Here is a 14020-nt window from a genome sequence, read left to right as displayed (position 1 = left end):
GGCACAGAGGGCACAACATGTACCCCTCTCCCTTACACCCACCTTTAGGGACACCTCCTGCACCAGGTTCCTCTTCCCGGGGTCATCGTATGGCACTTGTGTCTCACCGGTGCCCTGTGGTATCAGCTTGCCCAGCATGGTGCCCTTCTCTCGGATCTTCTTGGTAAGGGCCCGTGTGTCCACCCCTGCCGAGGGAAAGATGTGGTGTATGTATACGGTGATGGAGGAGGGGTATCACCTAGTGCCACCACTCCCCCAGACTCATACCTTGCAGTCCAGGGATCCCTTGCTCTTTTAGCCATTGGTCCAGTGATTTGGCGCAGCTCCAGTGACTCGGCGTCTCAGAACATTCCCCCACGATAAATCCAGCGGCGTGGATCCGAGCGGACTCAAACCACTGTGGGGAGACAAGAGCATGTGACACGGAACAAACATGGCGGACAGCGGGAATACAAGCACCGCAGTGAGCCGAGCGGCAGACACAACAACCCCCAGTCACATGATCAGCACCAAGGAGAGCGGCAAGAAAAGGAATCGCAAGGCCAAGGACAGGAGAAGGAGATAAAGCATCGGCCTGACCCCACCGTGACCTGACACAGCCCCAATATGGAAAACAGAGTCTGATACCCTCAACATGACCCAAAGCCCCTCACCCATAATCATCATAACCCAGACCACAGCAGGGGCGGACCCCTCCACCCAGACATGAGCCAAACGACACCAGAGTCTGATGCCACCAATGGCCGACCCCCATCCTCCTGACGACCAGGATCACACCAGGGGCCAATCCCTCCTTGTGCGACCTGGACTACAGCGAGGCCAATTCCCTCCTCTACCCCTCACAACCCAGCTGCAGATCATGTCAGGGGCCAATCCTGGGGTAGATGACATGATCACCAAGGGCTGATCTTGCTACTGTGATCACCCAGTTGATGCCAGGAGTCACATTGCACCCATGGTGCCCAGTACCTGCCATGTCCGCCATCACTCCCAGCGTCCTCTTACCTTACTAAGTCCATACTCGTCCTGCTCATCCTGCGGGATGCCATAGTTACCAACCAGGGGGTAGGTGAGGACCAGGATCTGAGACTTGTAGGAGGGATCGGTCAGGGCCTCGGGGTACCCCACCATGCCAGTCTGGAACACTACAAGCAAATAGAAGACACTCTGGTCACAGGCGCCCACTCAGATCACCCCTCACCAGGAACAGCCACCCCCTCCCCAATTCCTATACATTGGCCCCAGGGTGGGCCCTGTCAGACTTATCATAGTCCTGACAACCAGAATCCCCAGAGCCAGCAAGGCCCCACCTCCGCCCCTCTGTACCCCTCCCAATCTGCAGACTGAAGTGGCCCTAGCTCTATATGATGGCCCCTGAACAAGGAACCGATGGGCGGCCGACAGCACCAGCTTATAATGTAGTCACAGCCCGGGGCCTCCCCGACACCGACCGCGCCACATTCCTCAGCCAGATTATAATGAAGTCCCAGTACTGACCGCAGCTGACAACTCTGCAAGGAGGAGCAGAATCTACACCAACTGCAGCTGACAACTCTGCAAGGAGGAGCAGAATCTACACCAACTGCAGCTGACAACTCTGCAAGGAGGAGCAGAATCTACACCGACCCTTCTGACAACTCTGCAAGGAAGAGCAGAATCTACACCAACCGCAGCTGACAACTCTGCAAGGAGGAGCAGAATCTACACCGACCCTTCTGACAACTCTGCAAGGAGGAGCAGAATCTACACCGACCCTTCTGACAACTCCGCAAGGAGGAGAAGAATCTACACCGACCCTTCTGACAACTCCATACGGAGGAGCAGGACCTACACCGACTGCAACTGACAACTCTGCAAGGAGGAGCAGAATCTACACAGACCCTTCTGACTACTCCACACGGAGGAGCAGAATCTACACCGACTGCAACTGACAACTCTGCAAGGAGGAGCAAAATCTACACCAACCCTTCTGACAACTCCACAAGGAGGAGCAGGATCTACACCGACTGCAACTGACAACTCTGCAAGGAGGAGCAGAATCTACACCGACCCTTCTGACAACTCCACACGGAGGAGCAGGATCTACACCGAATGCAACTGACAACTCTGCAAGGAGGAGCAGAATCTACACCGACCCTTCTGACAACTCCACAAGGAGGAGCAGGATCTACACCGACTGCAACTGACAACTCTGCAAGGAGGAGCAGGATCTACACCGACCCTTCTGACAACCCCACAAGGAGGAGCAGGATCTACACCGACCCTTCTGACAACCCCACACGGAGGAGCAGGATCTACAGTGACAGGTCACCCACCACTAGGCGGGCCAAGCATGGAGCCCAAACCATTATTGTCATATCACCTGCTACAACCACCCCTCCCCCCACAATCCATCTTTCTCAGCCCCGTCTTCTCTTCCTTATGTTCCCCGTCTCTCCTAATTGCGCCCCCTCCTCATATTCCCCCTCCTCACACTCACCCACTTCCCCGGACACCGGCACCTCGGCCCCGAACATGTGCCCGGTGAGGCGGGTTCCATCTTCGAGGATCAGCTCTGCCTGCACCGCCATGTGAGCTACGACTCAGCCAGGCAGGCCGGATACAGGGACACGTGTTCTCCAAGGGGAGGAGCCAGCAGGAGGGGCGGGGCCCGAGATGCCAAATACTGACTCAGGTTACCGGAGACTAAAGGCCTGAGTGGGCGGAGCCAGCGGTGAGGGCGGGGAGTATCAGCTCATTCAATATTCAGACGGGACCAAACAAGACAACGTGGGTGGGGTGAAATGTATGGGCGGAGAGATGGGGGTAAGGACACGCCTACAAATAGATCTGACTGCATGAGATCCGGAAAGATGCTTAGCTGCTTCCCAGGTATGTGCGGGCTTCGGAATGTTCTGGGCGCCCCCTCCCCCTTGAACGTATAATGGACTCGTCCTCCAGCTTGTCGGCTCCAATGGAGCTGCCGAGCATCGCAGCCAGTCAGAGCGCGGCGTACATGTGTGACTCGCAGGGTACAGATGAAAGCTGAGCCCTGATTGGCTGCGACGGAGAGGCGGGAAACTCTGTCAGCAGTGTCAGTGTGTGGCCCCTGGTACAGAGCTGTGGCCCCTGAACTATGAAACTATATTCTATTGCGTAAGTAATGTTACTGCCCACACAGGAGGGCCCCGGGCAGAGGAGAAGAGCCCCATGGAGGTCAGGAAGGTAAAGTGAGCTGTAGTAAAGAACCAACTCTCTATCTGTGACCCCACCACAGGGAGTACCCTAATAATAACGGTCACTGTCACCCCCTCCCCAAATACCTCAGCCCTCACCACGTGGTATATTAACCACTTCAGTACCGGCCTACTTGTGCTCCTGGACCAGACGCATTTTCGGTTTATTTTGTATGTGCGGTTTTGAGGGCGGTAACATTTTCCTCGTATGTCTCAGTCCAACTAATCTTTTTATGTTTTTTATTTTCAAATGTGTTTTAATTTTTTCTATATCCGGGAAAATATAAACATAATAGGAGGGAAATTGTGTCTGGTTTTCACTTTATTATTATTATTATTATTTAATAACACAAAGTGTCACTGAAAAACTTTATAAAATAGTTTTTCCTCTCCGTTACACAAATTTTTATTTTATATGGGGTCATCGGGGGTGGGGATATAACCTTTAAAGGGATTCTACCACTAAAACACTTTTTTTTCTAGTTACCACGTCGGAATAGCCTTTAAAAAGGCTATTCGTCTCTTACCTGTAGAAGTGCTCTCCGCCGCGCCGTTCGTTCAAAATACCAGTTTGTACCGGTATGCTAATGAGTTCTCTCGCAGCGATGGGGGCGACCCCATCGCAGGAGCAGCGATGGGGGCGTCCCCATTGCAGCTCGAAAACTCACCGCTGCGCCGCCTCTCTGGTCTTCGGTGTCCTCCCTTTGCCTCTTCAGCGTACTGTCGGACGCCTGCGCAGTATGCTCTGTTCGACGAAGATTGCCGAACGTACTGCGCATGCGCGAAATTGCGATCCCAGCCATAGTGCGGGCACCGAACTTTCGCGCATGCGCAGTACGTTCGGCAATCTTCGCCGAACAGAGAGCATACTGCGCAGGCGTCCGACAGACGCTGAAGAGGCAAGGGGAGGACACCCACGACCGGAGAGGCGGCGCTGCGGTGTGTTTTCGAGCTGCAATAGGGACGCCCCCATCGCTGCTCCTGCGATGGGGTCGCCCCCATCGCTGCGAGAGAACTCATTAGCATACCGGTACAAACCGGTATTTTGAACGAACGGCACGGCGGAGAGCACTTCTACAGGTAAGAGACGAATAGCCTTTTTAAAGGCTATTCCGACGTGGTAACTAGAAAAAAAAGTGTTTTAGTGGTAGAATCCCTTTAAAGGGACTGTATCACTAGGAAAAGCATTTTTAACTAATCCCTTCCTTGCGTAGCCTGTAGAAAGTCTATTCCACGCTTACCTATAGTATGTAGATTGCCTCTGTGGTCTCTGAATAAGTCCGTTTTTACTCATGTGCTAATTAGACTGGTGCACGCTACATCGTGCACCCCTTTGCTATTGTTTCCTATGGGAGGCTGCTACAGGTAATATCACACTACAGGTAATATCACATCTATACTACAGGTAATATCACATCTATACTACAGGTAATATCACACCTATACTACAGGTAATATCACATCTATACTACAGGTAATATCACATCTATACTACAGGTAATATCACATCTATACTACAGGTAATATCACACCTATACTACAGGTAATATCACACCTATACTACAGGTAATATCACATCTATACTACAGGTAATATCACACCTATACTACAGGTAATATCACATCTATACTACAGGTAATATCACACCTATACTACAGGTAATATCACACTACAGGTAATATCACACCTATACTACAGGTAATATCACACTACAGGTAATATCACATCTATACTACAGGTAATATCACATCTATACTACAGGTAATATCACATCTATACTACAGGTAATATCACATCTACACTACAGGTAATATCACACCTATACTACAGGTAATATCACATCTATACTACAGGTAATATCACATCTATACTACAGGTAATATCACATCTATACTACAGGTAATATCACATCTATACTACAGGTAATATCACATCTATACTACAGGTAATATCACATCTATACTACAGGTAATATCTCATCTATACTACAGGTAATATCACATCTATACTACAGGTAATATCACATCTATACTACAGGTAATATCACATCTATACTACAGGTAATATCACACCTATACTACAGGTAATATCACACTACAGGTAATATCACACCTATACTACAGGTAATATCACACTACAGGTAATATCACACCTATACTACAGGTAATATCACATCTATACTACAGGTAATATCACACCTATACTACAGGTAATATCACACCTATACTACAGGTAATATCACACTACAGGTAATATCACACCTATACTACAGGTAATATCACATCTATACTACAGGTAATATCACACCTATACTACAGGTAATATCACACCTATACTACAGGTAATATCACATCTATACTACAGGTAATATCACACCTATACTACAGGTAATATCACATCTATACTACAGGTAATATCTCATCTATACTACAGGTAATATCTCATCTATACTACAGGTAATATCACATCTATACTACAGGTAATATCACACCTATACTACAGGTAATATCACATCTATACTACAGGTAATATCACATCTATACTACAGGTAATATCACACCTATACTACAGGTAATATCACATCTATACTACAGGTAATATCACACCTATACTACAGGTAATATCACATCTATACTACAGGTAATATCTCATCTATACTACAGGTAATATCACATCTATACTACAGGTAATATCACACCTATACTACAGGTAATATCACACCTATACTACAGGTAATATCACATCTATACTACAGGTAATATCTCATCTATACTACAGGTAATATCACATCTATACTACAGGTAATATCACACCTATACTACAGGTAATATCACATCTATACTACAGGTAATATCACATCTATACTACAGGTAATATCACATCTATACTACAGGTAATATCACACCTATACTACAGGTAATATCACACCTATACTACAGGTAATATCACACCTATACTACAGGTAATATCACACCTATACTACAGGTAATATCACACCTATACTACAGGTAATATCACATCTATACTACAGGTAATATCACATCTATACTACAGGTAATATCACATGTATACTACAGGTAATATCACATCTACACTACAGGTAATATCACACCTATACTACAGGTAATATCACACCTATACTACAGGTAATATCACATCTATACTACAGGTAATATCACATCTATACTACAGGTAATATCACATCTACACTACAGGTAATATCACACCTATACTACAGGTAATATCACATCTATACTACAGGTAATATCACATCTATACTACAGGTAATATCACATCTATACTACAGGTAATATCACATCTATACTACAGGTAATATCACATCTATACTACAGGTAATATCACATCTATACTACAGGTAATATCACATCTATACTACAGGTAATATCACATCTATACTACAGGTAATATCTCATCTATACTACAGGTAATATCACACCTATACTACAGGTAATATAACATCTATACTACAGGTAATATCACATCTATACTACAGGTAATATCACATCTATACTACAGGTAATATCACACCTATACTACAGGTAATATCACACCTATACTACAGGTAATATCACATCTATACTACAGGTAATATCACATCTATACTACAGGTAATATCACATCTATACTACAGGTAATATCACATCTATACTACAGGTAATATCTCATCTATACTACAGGTAATATCACACCTATACTACAGGTAATATCACACCTATACTACAGGTAATATAACATCTATACTACAGGTAATATCACATCTATACTACAGGTAATATCACATCTATACTACAGGTAATATCACATCTATACTACAGGTAATATCACATCTATACTACAGGTAATATCACATCTATACTACAGGTAATATCACATCTATACTACAGGTAATATCACATCTACACTACAGGTAATATCACACCTATACTACAGGTAATATCACACCTATACTACAGGTAATATCACACCTATACTACAGGTAATATAACATCTATACTTCAGGTAATATCACACCTATACTACAGGTAATATCACATCTATACTACTGGTAATATCACATCTATACTACAGGTAATATCACATCTATACTACAGGTAATATCACATCTATACTACAGGTAATATCACATCTACACTACAGGTAATATCACATCTACACTACAGGTAATATCACACCTATACTACAGGTAATATCACATCTACACTACAGGTAATATCACACCTATACTACAGGTAATATCACACCTATACTACAGGTAATATCACATCTATACTACAGGTAATATCACACCTATACTACAGGTAATATCACACCTATACTACAGGTAATATCACACCTATACTACAGGTAATATCACACTACAGGTAATATCACACCTATACTACAGGTAATATCACATCTATACTACAGGTAATATCACACCTATACTACAGGTAATATCACACCTATACTACAGGTAATATCACATCTATACTACAGGTAATATCACATCTATACTACAGGTAATATCACACCTATACTACAGGTAATATCACATCTATACTACAGGTAATATCACATCTATACTACAGGTAATATCACATCTATACTACAGGTAATATCACACCTATACTACAGGTAATATCACACCTATACTACAGGTAATATCACACCTATACTACAGGTAATATCACACCTATACTACAGGTAATATCACACCTATACTACAGGTAATATCACATCTATACTACAGGTAATATCACATCTATACTACAGGTAATATCACATGTATACTACAGGTAATATCACATCTACACTACAGGTAATATCACACCTATACTACAGGTAATATCACACCTATACTACAGGTAATATCACATCTATACTACAGGTAATATCACATCTATACTACAGGTAATATCACATCTATACTACAGGTAATATCACATCTATACTACAGGTAATATCACATCTATACTACAGGTAATATCACATCTATACTACAGGTAATATCACATCTATACTACAGGTAATATCACATCTATACTACAGGTAATATCTCATCTATACTACAGGTAATATCACACCTATACTACAGGTAATATAACATCTATACTACAGGTAATATCACATCTATACTACAGGTAATATCACATCTATACTACAGGTAATATCACACCTATACTACAGGTAATATCACACCTATACTACAGGTAATATCACATCTATACTACAGGTAATATCACATCTATACTACAGGTAATATCACATCTATACTACAGGTAATATCACATCTATACTACAGGTAATATCTCATCTATACTACAGGTAATATCACACCTATACTACAGGTAATATCACACCTATACTACAGGTAATATCACACCTATACTACAGGTAATATAACATCTATACTACAGGTAATATCACATCTATACTACAGGTAATATCACATCTATACTACAGGTAATATCACATCTATACTACAGGTAATATCACATCTATACTACAGGTAATATCACATCTATACTACAGGTAATATCACATCTATACTACAGGTAATATCACATCTATACTACAGGTAATATCACATCTACACTACAGGTAATATCACACCTATACTACAGGTAATATCACACCTATACTACAGGTAATATCACACCTATACTACAGGTAATATCACATCTATACTACAGGTAATATCACATCTATACTACAGGTAATATCACACCTATACTACAGGTAATATCACACCTATACTACAGGTAATATCACATCTATACTACAGGTAATATCACATCTATACTACAGGTAATATCACACCTATACTACAGGTAATATAACATCTATACTACAGGTAATATCACATCTATACTACAGGTAATATCACATCTATACTACAGGTAATATCACATCTATACTACAGGTAATATCACATCTATACTACAGGTAATATCACATCTATACTACAGGTAATATCACATCTATACTACAGGTAATATCACATCTATACTACAGGTAATATCACATCTACACTACAGGTAATATCACACCTATACTACAGGTAATATCACACCTATACTACAGGTAATATCACACCTATACTACAGGTAATATAACATCTATACTTCAGGTAATATCACACCTATACTACAGGTAATATCACATCTATACTACAGGTAATATCACATCTATACTACAGGTAATATCACATCTATACTACAGGTAATATCACATCTATACTACAGGTAATATCACATCTACACTACAGGTAATATCACACCTATACTACAGGTAATATCACACCTATACTACAGGTAATATAACATCTATACTTCAGGTAATATCACACCTATACTACAGGTAATATCACATCTATACTACTGGTAATATAACATCTGCCCTACAGGTGCCGCTGCAAGCAAAATATTTAGCCTGATGTGTCCTGACTTAGAAGATTAGGGACTAGAGAAGCTAGTCTACTGACTGTGGTGATGAAGGGGTCAACAGAGACATCTTTGGTGATGAGGGTGTTAATAGACGCATCTCTGGTGGTCTGTGGTGATGAGGGGACCGAGCCATTTATCGGTTTTGAAGTTTAATTTTTCCCTTCGCACATTTCAAGAGCTCTAACTTTTACATTTTTCAGTTCACAGGGTCACATGAGGGCTTATTGTTTGCGGGACAAATTGTACTTTGTAATGGCCCCATTCAATATGCTGTGCAATGTACTGGGAAGCTGGAAAAAAATTCAGAATGAGGTGCAATTGGAGAAAAAAATGCATTTGCACCAATTTCATATGGGTTTAATTTTTACAGCGTATTCGTTACTTGTATTCTGCGTGTCAGTATGAACACGGCGATACCAAATTTATATGGTGTTTGTAATGTTTTGATACCTTTTAAAAAATGAAAAACTTTGCAAAATAGAAAAAAAATTTGTGTCACCTGTAACTTTTTATATTTACATGTATGGAGCTGGGTGCGGCGTGTTTTTATGCGGGACAAGATGACGTTTTTATTGATACCATTTGGAGAAAGATCTGATGGTTTGATCACTTTTATTAAATTTTTTATAGGAGGCAAAGTGTTGAAAAAAACCACTATTTGGCTATTTAGAATTTTTTTTCGCCGCTACGCCGTTCACAGTATGGGATTATTTTAATATTATATTAGTTTGGGCATTTTGGAGCGCGGGGAGACCTAATGTGTTTGTGTTTACTTTTCTTTATTTACTTTTATATCTGATCTAGGGAAAGGGGGGTGATTTGAACTGTTGCATTTTTTATTTTTTGTTATACTTTTAAAAACTTTGTTTTTTTTCTTCTTTTACTTGTATGATCAGACCCCCTAGGGACCTCCTGAACTCACTCCATTCTTCCCCATGCAACCCAGGACGTCCTCAGATTCCCCCAATAACAGTGTGTTGTCCTTACATCCTATCCTATCCTCCTACTAATATCCTATGAAAGTTTGGATGTTTGTTTCTCAATCACGCAAAAGCTGAACGGATTTGAATGAAATTTGGCACATAGATTGTAACCTTGATTAAAACATTGGCTACTTTTTATCCTAGTAAATGACATGGCTTCACAACTGTTATGAATTTATGATCACATACTATATTACACTGCTCCTGTGGTCTGCCAGGTCTGTTATCTCTCTGTGTAATCACACGCTAATCCTCAGTGGATTCTCTACACACATTTGCATATTATCTGATCTGCTCCAAGCAGTGCTGACACACTGGATGGGAAAGCATCTTTAATCCAAATTGGCAGTTTACTACTTTTAAACATGCCGGGAAAAAGAAAATCTAATTTGTTGCAAAATTTTAAAACAACATGAGCTATGAAGGAAGCCAGAAGTCACAGAGTTCTACTCAAGCGGAGCTGAGGGGAAACATCGGCGCCAACAACAAACTCACTATATGGTGTCCCAGCGAGCTGCTGAGTTGCTAGAACAATCATGGGCACAGCGTAAGGAATTAGTTCAGTGGCAGGCCAGCCTAAGAACTGCCAAAACGCTGGAACAGACGGATCATCAACACCAACAACACACTCATTATATGGTGTGCCAGTGAACTGCTGAGATGCCGAAACAATCACAAACACGGCGCAAGGAACAAGTTCAGCAGCAGGAAAGCTTAACAGCTTCCAAAATGCAGGCAAATCATCGAAGGCAGCAATTTGCTGAAAATAGGCGGATCATCGATGCCAACAAAACGCAGACGAAGTCGCGGGCAGAGACACACACAAACGACATACAAAATACACAAGTGCAAAACTGGGCAATTCTAGGAAGAGGAAGGGACATGGCGTTCCCGAAAAGAGTCACTTTAACATATTGGCATTAACCTCAATAGTTACTATGTAACTTTTTTTATACTTTGGATTGAAATAAAAGTTAAATTTTACTCTACCATGGAAATTCTATCTTCATCATGGTTGCAGCTGGTGACTACGCTTTTATTTCGGAGACATACAATTTTTATAGGGCCACTACACAAACAAAAATTGAAATATGCCCGTGTGAAGCCGCGTCCTCCTGCAAGTCCCCCATAACAGTGCGTCATATATAGATTCCCCCATAACAGTATATAACCTATAGATCCCTCATAACAGTGTTATCGACAGCTTCCCCCTATAATACTGTCACCCAGTAGAAGTCACAGCTTGGTAGTGACAGAAACCCCGCCCACAGACTGAAATGTCAGCTTGCTGCAAAACTCAGCATGCTTTTATCAGGAAGATATGTAAATAATTACAGGTTTGGTCTGATACTAGGGCTTTGCCACAAGAGGGTGGAAGAGTGCTTCTTTCATTACCCTATAAAAATTGGTCTCAGAGGCTACTTTTGGGTAATGTACTTCTTGGTGAGAAGTCACTCACATACATCATCTGAGATATCCTTTCCTTAGGCTACTGGTTAGTGGTCATGTGTGGTGAGATCTTCAGCACTACGGTGCCGCAGGTCCAGAGATCAGTTGAAGACACCAGAGCTTTCGGGACAGCTGAGTATGGGTTTTATTTTTCACCATCTGTGGCCTCCAGGTAGAAAATTATATTTTCTGAACAACCCTTTTAAGGTATTATACAAAAGATGTGAAGGCCTTGCTCACAAGAGCTTACAATCTATGAGGAGATACGGATACACAAGAGGTCTGAGGGCTTGCTTGGTACAATGGTCTGGCCATCTATTAATACATAATACTTTCTGGGGTAGAACATTCCAGAGCACCGGTGCAACTTGAGAAAAGTCTTGGAGACAGGAGTGGGATGTTCGGATAAAACAGGATATAAGCCTAAGGTCATTGCAGAACAGAGAGGACGGTTAGGGCGGTAGACAGTGAAGAGGGAGGAGATGTATGGAGGTCAGCGCTATGGGGGGGATTTATGGGGGAGTTTGATAATGTTATATGGTATTCTGTGGTGGATGGAGAACCAGTGCATTGACTGACACAAGGTAGACATGTACCAGAGTGACAGGAAGATGAGTCTGGGGGCCGCATTCAGGACAGATGGAAGAGGGAGAGATTAGTAAGAGGAAGAACAATAAGAAGAGAATTGTAATAGTGAAGATGGGAGATTCAGAGGGACAATGAGGATAGAAAAGGGCGGATTCCGGAGATGTCTCCAACAACTTTCTCCTTTGGCTGTAATATTGTGATCACTTGTATAGCTCATCATTACCAAAGGTTCAGTCACTTCACTCTTTCGTGGTGTGGGATGTTTTTTCGTGAGTAAGTGTATGTCAGTTTAGTTGTAGATTTCTGGCACATTTTCAATAATAATCCTGCCCAGGGCGTTTCCTGTATGAACAGCGGCTCAGACTCACATTGCAGGATTATTAGAGCCTCGTTCTGACTCCTATACTCCTAAATAGACTTCTTAGTCATAAGGTTAACGCTGGGTGCACCTTACGAGCAGGGGGGGAGGGGGCATGTGTATATTCTGATGATGTGCTTTCTTTACAGGTTCCCTGTTTAGGAGCTGAATGTTGGTTACATCATGGGAGAACTTCTCCGAGGACATCCCTTGGTGTAGCCCCACTAGCTGCAGTGTGATGTATGGGTTATGCCATGGCAGTGACATACTGTCTAAAGGGCGACCTTCGCACCTTTCCAGCTGTTAACACTTCAGATGGCTCAGCAAAACGCATTTCCATCATCTAAGGTGCCCAGATGCCATGGGCGTCACCATTATTAAACGCTTCCCTCCAAAGCTTCTTACTATAGCTTGCAGCATGTAATAGAAGTCAATGAATTTTACTATACACTGCAATACATTAATATTGTAGTGTACTGCATAGGCGATCAGACCCCCAAGGGTTCAATGTCCCTAAGGATTCTGAAAGTTAAAAAAAAAATCTAAAAATTTACATTCCCCCTCCTTACCTAGATCACATGTAAAAATGAATAAACAATAAAAAACATAAATACTTTAGGAATCCCTGCGCTCAAAGGGTATGTCCACACGGTGGAAAATGGAAAGGAATCCTCTTGATTCTCATCCACCGACATTTTCGTCCGTTCTTTAGCTGCGATGGGATGCGTGATGCCGTGCATTGGCAGATAAATGGGCCTAATCAGTAGGGAACCTCAAGACACGGACTCTGAATCAGCTGTGAAATCCGCGGCAAGATCGAGCAGGACGCTTCATTTTTCTGCATCCCGCTGCAATCTCTGCCTCGGGAGGCAGATTCCAGGAAGAATCTGCCCCAGATTCGGGGGCAAATCTTCAGCAAATTTCTCCATGTGAGCATACTCAAAAATGTTAGAACTATTAAAATATATATAAAAAAAATTA

The 14020-nt window shown here is 42.2% G+C and overlaps 1 protein-coding gene across 3 annotated transcripts in view; it reads right to left on the bottom strand.

The window, feature by feature from the left end:
- The window catches only part of CAD (carbamoyl-phosphate synthetase 2, aspartate transcarbamylase, and dihydroorotase), a 55855-nt gene extending 53235 nt beyond the window's left edge, over nt 1-2620 (bottom strand). For all 3 annotated transcript variants that reach the window (XM_075269357.1, XM_075269358.1, XM_075269359.1), the window contains exons 1-4: nt 2480-2620; nt 1006-1145; nt 268-397; nt 43-185 (exon numbers count right to left, since the gene is read on the bottom strand). In XM_075269357.1, coding sequence (XP_075125458.1) covers nt 43-185; nt 268-397; nt 1006-1145; nt 2480-2570 — 504 coding nt within the window. In that variant the 5' untranslated portion in view covers nt 2571-2620. The remainder of the gene's footprint in view (nt 1-42; nt 186-267; nt 398-1005; nt 1146-2479) is intronic.
- Between the last annotated feature and the right edge of the window lie 11400 nt (nt 2621-14020).

This window comes from Leptodactylus fuscus, chromosome 3, assembly GCF_031893055.1.
Source record: "Leptodactylus fuscus isolate aLepFus1 chromosome 3, aLepFus1.hap2, whole genome shotgun sequence".
Lineage (NCBI taxonomy): Eukaryota > Metazoa > Chordata > Amphibia > Anura > Leptodactylidae > Leptodactylus > Leptodactylus fuscus.
Note: the sequence above shows the minus strand (reverse complement) of the source record. Positions and strands in the feature narration are given on the sequence as shown.